The 20,095-nt window shown below is 42.4% G+C and overlaps 1 protein-coding gene across 8 annotated transcripts in view; it reads right to left on the bottom strand.

The window, feature by feature from the left end:
* Window positions 1-20,095, bottom strand: part of CLIP1 (CAP-Gly domain containing linker protein 1) — a 4,646,656-nt gene that overhangs the window by 3,391,273 nt on the left and 1,235,288 nt on the right. For all 8 annotated transcript variants that reach the window (XM_044068589.1, XM_044068590.1, XM_044068592.1 and 5 more), the window contains exon 5: window positions 8,726-8,942. In XM_044068589.1, coding sequence (XP_043924524.1) covers window positions 8,726-8,942 — 217 coding nt within the window. The remainder of the gene's footprint in view (window positions 1-8,725; window positions 8,943-20,095) is intronic.

Raw genomic sequence — 20,095 nt, 5'->3', positions numbered from 1 at the left:
GTATCGGAAGAAGAGGGGACACCCTGTTGGGAGGCCTGGGGTTTTGCTACTCACCGTCCTCATAAAGAGAAGGGTTGAGGCTCTGTGCGCACAGAGAGCTGAGGACTCAAGGGGGTAGAAGCTGTTTGAATGCCTGGAACAGACATGGCTCTCTCCAAAACCTTGAAAGCCAGTCTCCCAAGAGAGGAACAGAACTCTAGCTCAGAATGAACAGACTTCTGAACCATAGTCCCTCCCTACCCTGAAGAGAGTCTCTCCAAGGTCAAAGCTGGAGCAGAGCTCATCTGCGCCAAAGCTCCGAGCTGTACAGAAGTCCCAGAACTGACCAGAGAACTATGACTCAGAGGTCTCTGGTTCTGGATGGACCAAAGAACTCAGAGCAACTCTCGAAGCCAAAGTTGATAACCTCAGATCTGAGGAAGATGGATTCAAGAACTCTAAAACTTGTGTAGAAGTCAGAGGAGGATGCAATGTTGGAGTAGCGGAACTGCATGGCTCCTAACCCAAGAGGGTAAGGGCTGAAGGATCTGGTGTGAGTTCCTGCACCCAGAGAATCTTCCTCACCAATCTCTGTGTGTCATCTGCAGTGATGCTCTTGGAAGAATGAGTGGTAACTTATGGAAGGAGACTTCGGTTTTTGCAAAAAGGGAAAAGGTGCTCTAGATGGAACCGGGTCGACAGAAGGTAAAAACCAATCCTTGGCAAGAAAATGACACGTTGCACTGATTCAGGAGAAAAAGCTTTCAGTTCCAAGCTTATCGGCTCTGAAGGAGACCTGTCCAATGAAGTCTTCAGCTCCTACATAGATGTGAACCCTGAAGCATGTCCAGAATCAGGTTTCGGTGCTGACTGATCAGTTGGCGTCTGTAATACATGTCTACTTTTATTCGGATCCGATGAAGTAGGAACCAGGGTTTTTTTTTCTTCGCCGTTGGGGACGAAGGGGAAGTAGGCACCCATGCAGGTCTTTTCTTCACCTTCTCAGAAGCTTTTGAGGAGGTCAAAGAAGAAGGGCTAGAAATATTAGATTTGCCCTTATGTATTTTCTCTGAAGGGGAAGCTCCAGATACGGCCTCACACTAAGAGAGGAAGGTAACAGCCCTTTTAAAATAAGTTTGCTCTTTCGCTCATTTAAGGCTCTATGAGAAAAGCCAGGACGCACTGAACAATCTTCTTGAAGGTGAAGTGGGCCCAAACAATATACACAGATGTTATAGGAATCAAAGTAGGGTATTTTATGGCCGTGGCCGCACTTCTGACATTTTTTTAAAACCAGCTATAACCTTGCCAGACATAATTCTCCACACAACAGCCAACAATTAGAAGAAGGGGGGAAAATCAGAATACAAAAAGGAGATTTTTTTTTTTTAAATAAAGGTGATAAGGGAAAGACAGAGATATCAACAATGATATACCAGAAAAACACTGAGTGTAATGGAATGGACTACTAACGATAGTAGCTAGAGTACTGAAGTACAGAAAGAGAAGAAAATAGGTAATAGTTTGAAGAGATTCCAAACAGTCGCTAGGTAAGGGTAACTATGACATTTAGTAAAATAGGAGAAAGGGAAAGGATTTTGAAGAGAAGAGGCAAAATACAAAATTCCACAACTTATCTGCTCAGGAGCACTGATTAACCACGTCTAACTTGCAAAGTGACAAATGATATCTGGGGTCCTTAGGACTGATGCATGCTGGGTAAGGGGTAGGTTTGAGAGTTTTTTGGATACCACAAGGGATCAAATCCAAACCAACAGGTTGTACAGAGAATAAAGAACTGACTTCAGATCGAACATTGTTTCCTCCATGCCTTATCCTTGATGTCCTGACTCTTGTGTTGCAGCATTTCCAACTGCATCTCATTTGTAGTAACTCTATGCTTTAAATCTCTTGTTTGTTGTCATACCATAAAGAATAGGAAACCAACTGTAGAAAAAACAAAAAGGCAAGCCTCGAAGTACTCCACAATGCTACCACTCGTCAGTGCTGTGTAAAGATTGTACCAAACAGCAGGCAAAAACAAAAGTTCAGTGCCACGAATAATCCAAAATGAATTTATTTCTTAAGCGCTTTTCGTCTGCTGCTAATGGCAAACTTCTTCAGAGTGAACTCATCTAACATCCCCACTCATTTATACAAAAAACTTAATTAGTTAATTGATCTTATTTAACAGTCATTACTAATTTAAAATGGCAATAGCTAAAATCCGTTTAAAACTAAATTCATGTACCATTTACACAATTTGAACAGAAAAACTCTTACAATGTTTACTCCATTTACTCCATTTGTCATAACTATGTAAAAATATATCAATGAAAATCAAAACTGTACTAAGCAAAAGCAAGAACAAAAACAAGTGTTAATACATTAATATACGTTATACTTCATTTAGATTTAAATTTCATGTTTTTGTAGTACTCTTGTAATACTCTAAATTTCCACCACATATTATTGGAAAAAACTTAACATTTTAAGGTGACTATATTCATGTTGTTTCATACCTATCTTTTTAAACTTAGTAAACTAAGTATGCACCCTATAGAGCATGTTTCGTTTAAACCAGGAGGATGGTATGATTCCAACCTAATTTGCCATCCGAGTTCCAAAACTAATAGTTTTAATGAAGCAGGACCGCCTCTAATGTCTTGGCAAACTTGGTCAATACCAATAAATTTAAATTGGTGGTCAGGATTCTCTGAAACATGTTTAGCCAATGCATTTGTTAACTTTCCCTTCCTGATAGCGTACTGGTGTTCATAAATTCTTTCTTTAAATTTACGTTCAGTTTTCCCTACATAATGGGCTGTGCAATTTTGACATAGGGCTAAATATACTATCGATTTGGAATTACATGTGAATCTGTGTCTAAGTTTAAATTCACCTTTGTCAGTGTGAAACCTATTTGATTCTATTATAAATCGACAGTAGTTACAGTTATGACATCTGAACATGCCTGGGGTTCTCACTAGCGTGGATTTCATTTCAAACCAAGATTTAAGGTTCCTACCTCTTCTGTATGTCACTGAAGGTGCAGGGCCTAACTTGGTAGATACTGTCGAGTCTACCCCAAATAACTGCCAGTTGTTCTGAATAATAGACCACAAATTGATACTATCCACTGAAAACGTAGTGATGAATCTAGGAATATCTGACATATCTACTCTTCTAGAACTCATAAGGATCTCTGAACTTACAACTATTAACGTACTCTCTTTCCCTCTCACTTGCAGTAGTGGCACATAAAAGTTGTTGTTCCTTTTAATAGTAATCTCATCTATGAGTTCCTTAACTAAACCATAGGGATACCCCCCTACTAAGGAACTCATAGATGAGATTACTATTAAAAGGAACAACAACTTTTATGTGCCACTACTGCAAGTGAGAGGGAAAGAGAGTACGTTAATAGTTGTAAGTTCAGAGATCCTTATGAGTTCTAGAAGAGTAGATATGTCAGATATTCCTAGATTCATCACTACGTTTTCAGTGGATAGTATCTATTTGTGGTCTATTATTCAGAACAACTGGCAGTTATTTGGGGTAGACTCGACAGTATCTACCAAGTTAGGCCCTGCACCTTCAGTGACATACAGAAGAGGTAGGAACCTTAAATCTTGGTTTGAAATGAAATCCACGCTAGTGAGAACCCCAGGCATGTTCAGATGTCATAACTGTAACTACTGTCGATTTATAATAGAATCAAATAGGTTTCACACTGACAAAGGTGAATTTAAACTTAGACACAGATTCACATGTAATTCCAAATCAATAGTATATTTAGCCCTATGTCAAAATTGCACAGCCCATTATGTAGGGAAAACTGAACGTAAATTTAAAGAAAGAATTTATGAACACCAGTACGCTATCAGGAAGGGAAAGTTAACAAATGCATTGGCTAAACATGTTTCAGAGAATCCTGACCACCAATTTAAATTTATTGGTATTGACCAAGTTTGCCAAGACATTAGAGGCGGTCCTGCTTCATTAAAACTATTAGTTTTGGAACTCGGATGGCAAATTAGGTTGGAATCATACCATCCTCCTGGTTTAAACGAAACATGCTCTATAGGGTGCATACTTAGTTTACTAAGTTTAAAAAGATAGGTATGAAACAACATGAATATAGTCACCTTAAAATGTTAAGTTTTTTCCAATAATATGTGGTGGAAATTTAGAGTATTACAAGAGTACTACAAAAACATGAAATTTAAATCTAAATGAAGTATAACGTATATTAATGTATTAACACTTGTTTTTGTTCTTGCTTTTGCTTAGTACAGTTTTGATTTTCATTGATATATTTTTACATAGTTATGACAAATGGAGTAAATGGAGTAAACATTGTAAGAGTTTTTCTGTTCAAATTGTGTAAATGGTACATGAATTTAGTTTTAAACGGATTTCAATTAACTAATTAAGTTTTTTGTATAAATGAGTTGGGATGTTAGATGAGTTCACTCTGAAGAAGTTTGCCATTAGCAGCAGACGAAAAGCGCTTAAGAAATAAACTCATTTTGGATTATTCGTGGCACTGAACTTTTGCTCTTGTTTGTTGTGACAGCTCTTGGAATTGATTTGAACGCCATGATACAGCTTGTTCTGATAGCTGCTGCATTGATTTATATGTCCTTCAACTGATGATTAATTTTTGCAGTTCCTGGAATATCAGCTAAAACATTATCCACACTAGAGTTTTCAGATCATACGAAGTTACTAGGCTAATGGTACTGGGGCCCTTACAAGCCCAGACAATTCTACCATTATTTCCATGGTCAATACCTACTGCTCCTTGTTCAAGAGGGACACAGGTGGAACCCTCGGGGTGAATTTACAGTTACCCATCCAAGCGTTCAGACTGTGTTTGAAGTCTGCCAATGAGATGCTCTGTCTGACATGAAGTGGGAGTCTGTTCCAAAGGTGTGGTAGCCTCTGGGAGACAAATCTGTCCCTCCAGCAGTTTTTATGAATGTCACATACCAGGTTAAGGCCTTTACAGCGACTAACCTATGTACCATCTGACTTGCAGATATGCAGCATTTGCAAAAAAGCAGAGTCAGAGACTGCCTTGTATGCAAGGCAGAGATCACCTCTGAGTGGTCTGTATGAAACAGAATAACATGACAGTGATTTCAGATGATCCACAAAGAACAGATGCCGAAGATTTTGAATTTTCCTTGTGAGGAACCTTTGTGGTCCCTCCAATTGTTGCAGGTACTTGGAAAGGCACATAGCAAAAGGGATGTTGTACTTAATTATTGGCCTAATGAGGGAAAAGTACAGGGAGGTTATAACTTTTTTTGTTCCGGAGACAATGCCCTTACTTATGAGATGAGCAACATATAATGCACTTCTTACCACTGTGGAGACATGGTGATCAAAGTTAACGTTGCTGTCAACCTGGGTGCCCAGGTCCGTCACCACTGAGTGCACACTTAGGGTGTTTCTATTGATGTGGTAGTTAACAAGAACATTCGCTCTTACGAAAAGGGATAATAATATTGTTTTTGCATTGAGTTTCAGGCCATGACTTTGGCACCAATCATTTGTTTGTGTAAGACCATCTTGTAGGATGTGGACATCATTTGGAGATTCTATGACCCCTTCCAGTTTGCAGTCATCAGCAAACTTTGTCAGCCGCAGACCTTTAGTTTTTGCTTGTACTTCTGAGTAACAAATTCCAAACAGCAGCAGTCCCAGGACTGGTTCCTGTGAAACACCACTGGGTACAGGTCTGCTGTTAGAGGGGGACTCCCCTATTTTGACTGTGTGTGTTCTATCAGTGAGCCAGTTAGCAACCCATCTAACAATATAAGGGTTGATACCTAGCTGGGTGAGTCTGTCAATGATGCTTGAGAGGAAAACAGTGTCAAAAGCCTTGGCCATGTCTAGGTAGGTTGTTTGCACAGATTTCCCCTAGTCCAGTGCCTTGGTAACCATCTCAAAGTCGTCCACCAGGTTTAACAAGCATAATCTCCCTTTGACAAATCCAAACGGAGTAGGGTCAAGTGTTTGGAAATTACCTATGCCTTTGTTGATAAGGTCCATGATGTTTCACTCCATGGCCTTGCAGATAAGGCTAGTCAGGCTAATAGGTCTATAGTTCCCAGGGTCAGTAGAAGCACCACCTTTGTGCAAGGGAATAACAGCGGCAGTTTTCCATTCAGCTGGGACGAAGCCAGTGGTTAGACTGAATGAAAGAGAGTACCCGATGGTGTTGCTAATTCTTGTTGGAGCCCATACAGGATGCAGCCTGGGATATTATTTGGTCCCATAGATGCTGTGGTTTTGGCCTAGACAGGGCATTTACGACCTGCTCTTTAGAGATACAAGGTAGGGGACAGGTGGTAAGGATATCATGGGGTACGTATGGGCAGGGACAGGGGCATGAAATTTTCACAGAACTTGTCAGCCGACAGGTTAGCCATGTCCACAGGGTTAGTATATGTAGTATCAACTACCAGTGCAGCACAAATCTGGGGCTTTCCTTTTAGGTTACAGATGTAACTAAAGAACGCCTTATGGTTGTTAGTTGAGGAAGCTAATCTGGATTTGTAGACAAGAAGTCTTACTTGCTTGTTGAAGCTGAGGAGGGAATGTTTCCAGTTTAGGACTCACTCACTCTTACTCTTAGACAGCAATTTCTTCCTCTTATTGCAAAGTCTGTTAAAGGCAGCTGTCCATAAGACAGATTTGCTCTTCCTTGAGGAGCTTGTTTTGGTACTGTCATGCAAGGCTGAGTCAATGCAGTTATACAGGTGTTTCTCGAAAGCAGTGGTGTAGAACTCTACATAAATGCCAGTTCCATCTGAGGGGGGAGGTGCAGTGAAGCTATTTATACCACCCAATAAGAGGTTATAATCTGTTTTGGAGAAAAGTTTTTTTTAGTGTAGCTGCTGCTGGGGGGGTCAAGTGTGATAGTGACTTTGAATGAGACTGATTTGTGGTCCGATCTTCTCCAGGGAGGACGTCACAGTGGGGGTGATACAATGGGTCCCCATATTTGTAAGCACAAGATCCAGGATGCTGGCACCCCTTGTGGGGGTGTCAACCAGCTGGTCCAGAGCACTGCAGTTAACAAAGTTGAGGAATCTTTGGGCAAGTGAGTTGGAGCATGAGTAATTTATCCAGTCAATGGAGGAGTAGTTAAAGTTGACCAAAACCATGGTGTTCGGATGTATCTTGATAGACTGAAGTAGATCCAAATAGGCAGAGTGGGTGTCCTGATTCATGTACGGGGTCCTGAAGCTGGCAATGACTTGAATAGGTGCTCTACCAACAGTTAATTGCACCTGAAGTATCTCCAGGGAATCTTACTGTTTAACCAATCTGGAGGTATATTTATCTTTAATGAATATTGATATAGAAGCTTTATAGGATGTACCCTTGTCTGCAGTGGCCATTCTGCTTTTCACTGAGTCCTGGTCAGACCATGAACTTGGTGCTCATTTCTCCCTCTTTTCAGCTTTGTGTGGCTGAGGCAAATCATTGTATGCTTTCAGCCTTCTCCCTTACCAATGTCAATGTTAACATTTATGAAGTCTCCAGAAATACATTTTTATTCCTTTCAAGCCTGTCACTGCACATGTGACTAGAACACATTCAATCACTTGTTTTTGCAACAATATAACACCTTTTTGTCTTAAAGTATTATGACAAGTTTCACTGAAAAGGATCCACAATAAAGTTATTTCACAAATATAAATAGATAAAATAAATTTCTCAAGAACTATCCCGAGCTTAGTGGCTTTTAAGAAGAAACACTTAGAACATTCCGAATTACCACACAAATGTGCTTGCTGAAAGACAAGGAAACTTTTGTCTGTTTTTGCCCATCAGCCTTATACTTTCAATTGTTTGATTGTGTCTTTCGGCTTTTCCCGGTTAGGGGTTGCCACAGCGGAACTCCGGTCCGCTAATGATTGGCAGTAGATTTTTACGAGCCAAGCTGCCGGCCCTGACGCACAACTTTAAACGAAGGTATGCCCATTCACGCATGTCTCCACACAGAAGACGCTCTAGCTGAGAATTGAACAGGACGTCTTACTGTGAGGCGACAACGCTACCACAGCACCACCACCAACGTCCCTAAATTCTGCAATTTTCCTAAAAGTTCAATTTACCATGGCCCTTCAATGGCAAGCAAGTATATTGTGGAGTGCTGAAAAATTACTGCATTCCACTGAATAATAAATGAATGGTGTTCTTAAATGAACTGCTCAAGAATAAAGCTTCTTCATTTTGGTGCCTACTATATGTGTTAACCTGCGTAAAAGAATTTGATGTAAAACTGGGCATTTTCTAACTGCACATAAGAATGCTTTGCCTTGTACTTCCAGACTCTCATTTAACTGTCTGGTGTCTGGAAAAAAATAAATGCTAGTAATAGAAAAGAATAGACAGAAACTTGAAACACAAAGATGCTTGTCAATAGGACTTAGCTTTATCGGGGGGGGGGGGGTTGATGCTTGTTCCTCGCATTCAATTTAAGGACGGCAACTAGAATCTAAAGTAGAAGCAGATGTAAGGAGTCACAGAAGAATCAGCCAACTCACATGGAAGCAGAATACAAGTCCAGTACATTGCTGAAGGCTTATAATGGAGACTGTTTTAAAAGAATGGGAAATGCAAACTGTAAGAAGTGAAGTCAGAAAATACAAAATGCATCTGCAAGGACTACAGAAAGAGAAAATTAGTTACAGTTTATAATTAGAAAATATAAAAAACATACCAGTCCTGTGCGACTTGGTTTGCCACTAACTGAAGAGGCTATAGAACTCAGAGAGCTAATGGATGATGCACTGGGACTGCGTTTTAGTGAAGATGGTGTTGCAACAACTTTTCTTACACTTGTTTTTGCTTTAGCGGGAGTAGTAGATGGGAATCCAATTTTAGTAACCTTGTGTGCAGGAGCAAACAGTCCATACTTCGGCTGGCACTGAAAATACCTGTTAAGAAAAATAATAGCTGGTCAGTTTTTCCCTGTTTTTCAGATACAAACGTAAGCATCTATTCTTAGCATCAATCATATCTCTCAGCTGTACAGATTTTTGCACAATGTCCACATTTTTGTCTCATATTTTTGGTCAGTTTTTCAAAAAATTGCGGTTGTCTGGCAAATTAGTAGCAAATCATTAAAAGACTGAAGTTAAAAAAAAAAAAAAAAAAAAAAAAAAAAAAAGAGAGACATTTGAGTTTTAGACTTCATATCATTCAGAAAATTCATGCTAATGTAAAGATTAGTTCTGTAAAATCTTACCATAACCATAGATGTCCCTCTCTTCTATATTGCAGCATTTTTTACATATGGGTTGTACTCTGCTCAGATGATCCGACATCAGGCCTGTATACAAAAGGTTAGAGCCACTGTCTGTACATGGGACGTTGCACACAGGCACAAACATTAGCCATAAAAGGGATGACCGCACATACCATCTTCAGAACAAGAAAGCCCCATGAGGAAAACTCCAGGGGAGCCTAGGTGGATCATCCTAGGAAAGAGCAAGCTGTAGGGGGAAAGTGGGAGAGATAGAATACTGCAACACAGAAGAGAAGGTCATCTATGGTTATGGTAAGATATTACACAACTATTCTATGTCCTTCTAACACAATGTTGCAATATTCTTTGCATCTGGGAGAATGCAAGAGTTGAAAAGGGAACCCAGGGAGGAGGACAGAGAAGGGGAAACAAAGAGGAGGCATTTTCCGAGAATCCATGCAGAATTGCCTTAGCAAATCCTGCTCTGGGATCTGGAAACAGTGTCCAATTTGTAATGTTTCATGAATGTGTGAAAAGATGACCAGGTGGCTGCTTCAAAGATGTAATGGGCATCTAGACCCTTGAATAAAGCCCCTGAGGATGCAACTGACCTAGTGAAATGTGCCTTGACAGATGCTGATAAGGACTTTCCATGGAATTCATAGCAAAACACAATAGCCTTAGAAATCCATGTGAATATAGTTGGTTTGGATACAGGCAAGCACAGATCCCTGGGATGAAATGACACAAAAAGTTGATCAGACTTCCTGACAGACTTTGTCTTCTTAAGGTAAAATCTGAGATGTCTATGGACGTCTAAGGTGTGTAAGACCCTCTCACTAGATGACTGGGATGAAGAGAAGAAGGTAGTCATTTGGAAGGATTCATTGACAACTTGTTCACCACTTTTGGCATGAAGGGTTAGTTCTCAAGGATACTCTGTTCTTATGGAAGACCAGAAAGGGAGCCAAAGCCATTAATGTCTGAATTTCAGGCAGAGGTTAAGGATACCAGAAACACTGTTTTTCATGTGCAAAATTTCAGGGAAGCAGAAGCTGCTGGTTCAAAATAGACCTCAGTTAGTTCTTCCAGCACAAAACTGAGTCCCCAGGGAGGAGGAACTGGTTTCCTGAGGGGGTCTTAAGTGTAGGACAACCTTTAGAAAAAGCTTAACTTCTAGTCTGGAAGCTAGGGGAGGGATCAAAGGCAAGCAGGCAGACAAGGCAGAAGAATGGACTAACTGAGGCATTAGAAAGGCCACTGTTAAGTAACTCACACAGGTAGGAAAGCACTAGGGAAATGTCTGCACCAAAGGGATCCGCCTTCCTTTCTTGGCACCAAATGAAAAATCTTCTACACTTGGAAATATAAGATTTTCTACTAGAGGGTTTCCTGGCCTCCTGTAAAACCCTTAGCACATTCTTAGAGAATATGTGCTTGAAAGGGATCAAAAGTTGATCACCCACAGGGTCAGCTGCAGAGTTACCAAATATGAGTGGATCAATGATCCCTTGTCCTGAGTGAGCAGGTCCAGCTGGTGAGGTAACTTGTAGTGATGACCCTTGGCAAACTGCAGAAAAAGAGGGAACCAGTGCTGTCTTGGATAAAAGGGAGTCACTAACAAGATTTTCAGTTTGTCCTGTACAATTTTCAACAGGACTTTCTGAATTAAGGGGAGGGGGAAATGCACAAAGAAACCTCCTCTTCCATGAAAATGAGAAGGCGTCCACCTTCCACACTTGAGGATGAGGGACCCTGGCACAAAAGCGAGGAAGTTGTCTGTTCATAGGGGAGGCAAATAGGTTCAAGTTCTGGATTACCCCACTGGTGAACTAGGTCCAGAAATACATCCCTATAAAGCATCCACTTGTGAGATTGTGTCATGGACCAGCGTAATGCGTCTTGCCACAGAGTTCTGAGCTGAAGGATGGCACACAGCATGCAAAGTTGCCTTGTATAAGGCAGCCAATTCCCAAGCTTTGATGGCCAAACAGAGGAGATAAGATGTTGTGCCCCCCTGCTTGTTTATATACCAAAGGACTGTGGTATTGTCTGTGAGGATCTTTAGGAGTCCTGGCAGGAATAGAGGGTGAAAGGTCTGTAAGGCTAAACGTAAAGCGCTCATTTCCCCCGATGTTGATATCCTCCTTCCTTTGAGAAGGGGACCCAAAGGCCCTGAACTTTACTGGAAGCAAAGGTTGTTCCCCACCCCAAGGCTGAGGCCTCTCTGAAGAGTTGCTGAGCTGGTTGAGGAACCTGAAGTGGTAGACCAGGGTTCTGATCAAGTGGCTGCATCCGCCAACCTAACTCTGCTGCTTTCAGACAGGGAAGGAGAGGAATCATGACATCTAAGGGATGAGCACGCTGGGACCAAAATGTCTTGAGAAACCACTGGATCTTTCTCAAGTGTAGCTTTGCAAAGGGCAGCGTGGGAACAGTAGAAGCCATAAACCCCAGCAGTCTCAGAAACTCCCTGGCCGTGACAAAATGAAGAGGCAGAAGAGATTCCATGAATGCCCTGAGATAGGTTGCTTTCTCCACAGGGAGAAAAAACATCATCAAATGTGTGCGAAACTTGCACCCCAGAAATACAAGATCCTGACTTGATGTGACACGACTTTTTGAGATTTATTGTGAAACCCAGTGCCTGCAGAAAAAGGATGGCTAAGTTCAAATGTTGAGATAAGATGTCTGGGCTGCTTGCCAGAAACAGCAGATCATCTAAATATGGGTAAACTTGAATTCCTTTCAGCCTTAAATAAGCAATGGCTGGGGCTAAACACTGTGAATACCCTCAGAGCAGTAGAAAGACCAAAGGGTAAGGCAGTAAATTGAAAGTGCAAAGAACTCACCGGGAAGTACAAAAATCTTCTGAAGAGGGGGTGTATAAGGATATGCAGGTATGCATCCTTGAGATCCAGAGAAGCTAAGGAAGCCTGGGGGAGGACCAGGGGCAGAAGAGTAGGTAGGGACAGCATTCTGAAGGAAGGCACCACCAGGAAGGTGTTTAATAGGAAGAGATCTAAGACAGGCCTCCAAGGGCCATCTTTCCTTGGAACCAGAAACATATTAGAATAAAAAACCCTTCTCTATTGGTCTTGAGGGACAGATTGAATGGTGCCTTGCTTGGAAAGCTGATCAGGAATCATGGGAAACAGATAAAGTTGACTGGAGGGAGGTTGAGGTATTCCCTGAAAAGGAGGGAGGGTCTTCCAAATCATAAAGTATCCATTTTGAATGACTGAAATCACCCAGGAGTCCTGAGTGATCTCCATGCAAGCTCATACGGAAATGGAGAGGCGAAGGGACAGAGGGGTACGACTAGGAAGAGGGTGCAAGGCATCACAGACCTGGTCTGGGCTGAAAGGGCTGCTGAGGAGAGGCCACAACAGCAGCTGTAGCAGTAACAGCCTTGGACTGCGGGTGCCTCCTGGAAGGCTTGCATGGTCTAGTTCTAGAGGGAACAGAAGTGGAGGAAAGTACAGTTGTGAATACTTACCATAAATGTAGAAGTTGAGTGTATTCACTGCTACAGTCATCACATTTGGGTTATCTGCTTGCAGTAGCCCTCAGTCGGCCTGATTAACAAAGTCTTGTGTCCTGCGTCGGTTGCTGTCACTTCTTCCGTGACGTCAGGGGTATAAAACATGCAGCCGACGCCATTACATCAGTTTTTTTTGCCCCAGATGTCAGGTGCCCCCTTAAAGGGAAGCAATAATAATAATTATATATATATATATATATATATATATATATATATATATATATATACATACACACACATATATATATATATATATATATACACACACATATATATATATATATATATATATATATATATATAAAAAGACAGGGGGCTGGAAGGAGGGTAACCAGGACTGCACATTTATGCTAAGTGTACACAACTGTACTATGCTCTTTGTGTTTCACTGTTGCAGTCATCACATTTGGGTAGATTCCCAAAGCTAAGGATGGGAGGGGGAATTTAGATAGCATTAGGACCAGCTATAAGACCCTGCAAGACTGCAGTGGCAAAGCCAGCTCTGGATTTAAAGAAAATTGGCAAATGGTAATGCTTGCTGCAAGTATGTACAGAACTCCAGGTAGCAGCTTCTAGGATGTCCCTAGTAAGGACACATCTGAGAAAGGCTGTAGAGGTAGATGTAGCCCTGGTTGAATGGGGTTCTGATCCCCTGTGGGATAGGTTTTCCATGGTGTTTACAGCAGAAATTAATGAAGTGGCCTATCCATTTAGAAATGGTTTACTTTGAAATAGCCTTCGCCTCTGCCCCTGCAGCAAATGCCACCAGCAGTTGTTCAGATTTCCTTTGAGGTTCTGTCCTGTCCAAATAAAATCTAAGTTGTCTGTGCACATCTAAGGAATGCAGTATCCATTCCCCTTAGCTCTGTGGATTAGGAAAGAAGGCTGGCAAATGAATGGACTGATTAAGAACCACAATGGATACCACCTTGGGCATGAAGGAGGGATTGATTCTGAGGGACACCCTGTCCACATGAAAGATGATGAAAGTCTCAACTGCCATAAGGGCCTGTAATTCAGATACCCTTCTTGCTGAAGTGATTGCTAAAAGGAAGGCTGTTTTCCAAGAAAGGTATTTTAAATCTGCACTAGCAGCTGGCTCGAAAGGAGGAAGAGTGAGTTTCTCCAATGTAAAGTTGAGGTCCCAGGCTGGAGTTGGGCCTCTCCTGGTTGGTCTTACATTTTTGGCCCTCTGAGGAACTGCTTGAGCAGTAGATGAGAGAAGAGAGGAGGCTCTGTGTTATAATGAGCTGAAATGGCTGAGGTGTGAATTCTGATGGAGGAAAAAGAAAGGCCCTTGTGAAGCATCTCAGTTAAGTACTGTAAAATCTGAGGTAAGTTGGGTGCTGCTGTGCTCATCCCTTGAGATTGGTTCCAGGCACAGAATCTTTTCCATTTTTCAGCATAAAATTTTCTAGTACTAGGCCTCCTTGCCTCTAAAATGATACCCATCACTGGTTTACTGAGAGATGGTAAAGGAGAGATTAGGTAATTAGCCAGGCTGCTAGGTTCAGGGTTTGAAGTGGAGGGTGCAGAACCTGGTTCTCCTGCTGAGACAAACAGGGTAGGGGGTCTGAGTCAGGTGCCATGAGGCCAACAGTGACACACTGCGCAAGAGGGGGTACCAGTGTTGGTGTGGCCAGTCTGGTGCAATCAATATTGTCCTTGGTTTGTCCGGTTTGATCTTTAATAGAACTTTGGAGAAGAGAGGCAGAGGAGGAAAGGCATAAACTGATAGAGTGTCCTTTCAGCCGAAGGACACAGCATCCACTTTCCAAGCTTGTTTGTGGGGAGTCCTTGTGCAAAATGTGTCCAATTGGTAGTTCTGGGGGGAGGCAAACAGTTCTATATCTGGGCTCCCCATTTCCTTATCAACACGTTGAAAATCTTTGGTTCCAGTTTCCACTCGTGTGGGTCCATGAGATTTCTGCTTAGTCCGTCTGCCAGTGTATTGAGTTTTCCTGGCAGGAAATGAGCTTGTAGATGCATTTGATAGCTCAAGGCTGTGCTCCACAATACCATGGCTAGTCTGCAGAGGGGTAAGAATGGGTACCCGCCCCTGCTTGTTTATGTACCACATAACAGTGGTGGTGTTTGTCTTTACCATTAACTGTCCTGGAAGAATGTGGTCCTTAAAGGCTGTCAAAGCATGCTGTACAGCTAACATTTCATTTTGATTGATATGCAGGTGCATTAGCCTTGGGTTCCATATGTCCTGAATGCACTTGCCTGCCAGGTGAGCCCCACATGCATAGTCTGATGAGTCTGTTGTTAGGGTTTGGGCGGCAGGAGGTATAGTGAATGGTAGTCCCTTATTTTGGTGGCAGGCCTCTGCCCACCAAAAGAACTCTAGGCATAGGCAAGGTATGATAGGAATCATTCCTTTAATGTTGACACCATAGGCTTTTTAGATACCATTGTAGTTTCCTCATATGCAGTCTTGCATATGGAATTAGAAGAATGCAGGAGGCCATGAGCCCCAAGGCTTGCAGTATTTGCCTTGCAGATAGGAGGGTTTTTGTGGCCACTAGTTTTAAGTAGGTTGTCAAATTAATTTGTTTCTCTGGCGTGAGGAAAGCCATCTGGGAAGTTGTATTCAAGCTTGCTCCCAGGAATATAATTTGTTGACAGGGTACCAAGTGTGATTTCTTTTAATTTATGGTGTACCCCAGACAAGTTCACACCCTTTGTACAAAGGCCAGATGATTCAAAAGTATGTCCTGGCTTTCTGCCTGAATTAGCCAATCGTCCAAGTATGTGTATATTTGAATATTTCTTTGCCTGCAAAATGCAATGACTGGAGCTATGCACTTTGTGAATACCCTGGGCACAGTAGAAAAGCCAAAGGGCAGTGCAAAGAACTGATGGTGCGTGTAGCCTGCTTTGAAGCGTAGGTATCTTTAACAGTTTTCATAGATTTAGCTTTTTCCTCCATCCTTTTAAGAACTTCTTCTACCTTATTGCCAAACAGGCAGTCCTGATTTAAGGGAGCATCCAGTAATTTAGCTTTAACATGATCTGGCAAGGATTGCTCCTTAAGCCAAGCATGCCTTCTAAGTACTGACCCAGTGACAGCAGCCCTGCAAGATGCCTCTAGTGAATCAAAACCACACTGCAAAGTATGTTTTCCAACTTGTTCAGCAGAACGCATTAAATCCTGTAAATCCTTATTTTCAGCACAATCAGGAATCAACATCATTTTCTGTTTAAGCAATCCAGTAATATGCTGCTGATACTTTAACATATGAAACTCTATCAGAGGGTGTAGGATTTTTGGCAGTAGTAGCTTTAATGCCCTTGGGTCCCTGTGAAATGGTCACAGGATCCGCAGTAGGACTTTTGAAAAGGAACTTGTGAGAGTCAGGAACCCTGTAATATCTATCAGGTCATCTGGGAGCAAGAGGTAAAGAGTCAGGGGCCAAGCTAGATTCCAAAAAGGCATCATCAACAATGTCTAGTACAGGAGGGATAGCTAAAGGCTTGTGCTGGGGCAGGAGTAAGAAATCCATAAGCCTCTTTTTAGAATCAGAGAAATTCTCACTTTCCCAATGAAAATGCTCCCTTAGAGTATGCAAGGTTTCACCAAAAGAGAAATCCTCCGGGGGGGAATAGAGTCCTTAGCATCAGAATCCTCATAGGTACATAAGGGTAAATTCTGGTCATCAGAGGAAACAGAAATTTCAGAATCCTGTTCAGAAGTATCATAAGCAAACTAAGTCCTAGGTCTCTTAGAGGGAGAAGGTTGGCTTCCCCTGATTAAAGTGACAAGGTCTTCAGCCATTCTTATCATTTGTTTTTTAGGCATAGAGGCCTGACCATGCGGTCTGGGCATCATTTTTCTAGGCATGTTTCGAGTTTTAGGCCTTGAAGAAGAAGATGGCGTTGGTTCAATATGCATGTCAGTACACCTGAATACACCCTCAGAAGCCGGTGCCTGCACAGCGGCTCCGGACCCAGCCAAGGTAGAGACAACCGCAGGTTCCACAGTTGAAGCATCTCGCGGCATACCGAACCCCGAATGGGTCTCAGTAGAGGCCTGCGTATCTGAAGTAGCGCGTATCATGGGGCTGCGAAAGCGCCTCACTGAGTACTGGCGACTGGCTTAGGAGAAGCGTTGTCGGCAGCTCTGGACCTATGCAGCCTGTCTCTGTCTTTATCTTTGCGTATTTTCGGAATGTCAGTAGTCGCAAGGCACAAAACCGACAGCGAGGTACATTGTGGTCAGGGCCTAGGCAAAGAATACAATACGAATGAAAATCTTTATGAGGTATTTGCTTTCCACAAGAAATGCAATTATTTACTTTTACTGACATCGGTTTAGAGCAAGAAAAGGTTTCCCCAATGGGGTACTTAGCTTTTAGTTTAAGACTTCGGTTCTGAAACTTGAAAATGAAAATTTCAGGAGTCGGCCGACTGGCACTTGCAAACTGCTTCTGCTTCGGGCACCGCACGGCAAGAAAGACTGATGTAATGGCGTCAGCTGCATGTTTTATACCCCTAACTACCTGACATCACGGAAGAAGAGACAGCAACCGATGCAGGACTCAATACTTTGTTAATCAGGCCAGCTGAGGGCTACTGCAAGCAGATAAGCCAAATTTGATGACTGCAACAGTGAAACATGAAGAACATCAAGCAGGTTTCCTAACAAAGGAAGTCTTGGCAGGGAAATTTCTATGAAATTTTGGAACTGGTGAAACCAGCAGGTGTTTCAAATCCTGGAGTTCCTTACCTATTTCCTGCAGTGATTTAAACAACTTTGCAGTTGCTTTTCCAAACAATGAGGCATTGTCAAGAGGAGCATCAAGCAATTTTGCCTTTATGTCATCAGGAAGTGCCTGGAGACGTAGCCAGAGATGAAGCTGCTGTTCTGGCAGTGGCCTCCACTGCATCGTAACTACACTCGATAGTGTCAAACTACCTGAGAGGAGGACAATAGGAGAGAAAGGGCCAGACATTCAGCCTCTGAATCTGGCAATGGAGAAAGAACCTGGGTGGCCTAAGTAAGCAAAGCCAGAGTATACCTGGACATGTGTGTCTAAATTAAATGCCCTGATAGCCAAGGTGGAAGAGGTATATAGCTTCTTGCCCAACCTTTCCAAACTGTAACTTTCCATATCAGAAGGGAGTAACTTGGTAGAAGGAGATAACAGTGAGGAGTTATCTGAGGTAATGGAAACCACAGTAGGATCAGCTGAGGGGCATTTAAAAAGAAATCTGCAGTCCTCAAGGACCTTATAGAAACTATTAAATCTCTTTAGGGCAGGGGCTTGGGAGTCAGGGGTCTTAGATGAAGCCTTGAAAACATCTAAAAGGCTGGCAGTACTGAAGGGACTGCTGAAGGTGCAGGGGCCTCCACCTGTAGACACTTACACCTCTTCTATTCTTCTGAGACTGAGAGGAATCCCCCTTAAAAAACTCCTTCATTTTATTAATAGTTTCCCCAAAGGAAAGCTCTTCATGGGAGAATCCCCCCATTAGACTCCTCCTCTGGGGAAGCATATTCCACAGTAGAGGGAATTTGAGTGGAGTATGTTAAAGAGTCTTCATCAAATGAAGACTCCTCAAAATTGTGTCATGAATTTGAAGTTCTGCAGGTTGTCCTGAAATAAGGCCTTAGACCCTGGATGGCTGCACTGGAGAAGAAGCAAAGTCTGGGTCTGCTATGGTGAAGACAAAGCCACAGGCCTCAAAGCCATCGGGGCCTTAAGACCCTGCAAAAAAAAAAAAAAAAAAAAAAAAAACTTTCTAATCCGATGTTGGGGGTAGAAGGAGCAGGAACATACCTAGTCTTTTGCTTCTTTTTCACAGGCTTTTCCTATTGAGGAGAGAAGGCGGACGTAGGCCTAGCCTCCGGTAATTCTTTGGACAAGGAAGCTGGAGCAGTTCTTGAGACTTCTGCAATCACTACTCGCGGTTCCCCCAAGTAATCCAAACTGGACATCTGCATAGCCTCGGACATGCTAGGATCTGCACTCCTGATGGCTTCCATCCCTGTACCCGCCAAGGGACTGGACCCTACCTCTAATTGTACTGCCAGGTTTTCATCAACCTCAAGGGGCATGTTGGAGGGAGCAAGCGCAGCTAAAGAGGATTCAGGCCAAGCCTTGCTGACCTTCCTCTTTACCAACGGCTCAGAAGTACTTGCGGAATCCTCCATAGCGCCCCCAGCCAGACACTTGAATCTTTGGTTTTCTAAGTATAAATTCAAAGCTGACAAGACACCTGTGCAAAGTTTTGGGAATGAAGGCCTGACAAATAGAGCAGGACTGGTGATCGTGCATAAGCCCTAAGCAAAACAAGCACAGCTCGTGACTATGTGGAATTTGCCTTCCACACCTACACTTGCCTTTCCTGGATGATATTAACAAAACAAAGGGCAGTAGCAATATATTAAATCTCCTATGGGGTACTTATTTAAAGCTGTAAGACAAACCAACAGGATCCAATGGCAGACCGAACGTACGAGTCAACCTTTCTGAACACAGGCGAAAAAGTTCTGAAGATGGTTCGTGTGGACGTCCCTTTTATGGCTGACGTTGTCAGTGCCTATGTGTGAACTCCCACTTACAGGCAGTGGCTCTAAGCTTTTGTATACAGGCCAGACGTCGGGTCATCTGAGTGGAATACAACCCAATAGTAAAGAATACTGCAACAATGAATAGAAGGGCATAACCTATCCTATCAACTTTTTAAGTTTGTAAGAGCAATATTTAAAAATTGTCCCTATTTTTGGGCCTTTATCCCACTTTTACTTATGGCTTTTCCACATTTCTTGCTCTAAGTGGTTGAGAGGCATGAGCACCATGATTATGCCCCTAGAACATACATAACTGCAAATACACAACAGTTTGCAGGCACCTAAAGCAGATGTTACACTCTAGCACCTAACTTGTACACATGGAAAAAAATGAAAAAGCTGCATGTGACAAGTACTTAACTTCCTACTACAATATAGGCACTACACTGCAAGACAGGAAGGAGAAGAGTATGCTGCTTCCCCTGAGATGCAACCCTTTAATGAAATGTTAAACTTTCATTTTATCCACCCGTCTTGGATTTAGGTTCAGGTAACATCCAATAGAATGTGTTCAAGAAAGAACGCAACCAGGATGTTAGTAGACAACTACCTGTTACAAAAGCGAACCTAATGAATTACCAAGGCAGAACTCATTAAGCTGCAAGTCACTCAAACAATGAGTTTTTGTCCCTTTCCTTACTGCTGCATAACCTAGAGTCTGGCTTCTTTAAGCTGTGGGATTCATTGATCCACTACACCCACAGCAGAATTTCCTTAC

Source organism: Protopterus annectens, chromosome 4.part0 (assembly GCF_019279795.1).
Source record: "Protopterus annectens isolate FY-2018-M chromosome 4.part0, PAN1.0, whole genome shotgun sequence".
Taxonomy (NCBI): Eukaryota; Metazoa; Chordata; order Ceratodontiformes; family Protopteridae; genus Protopterus; species Protopterus annectens.
This window is presented reverse-complemented; position numbering and strand designations above follow the sequence as displayed.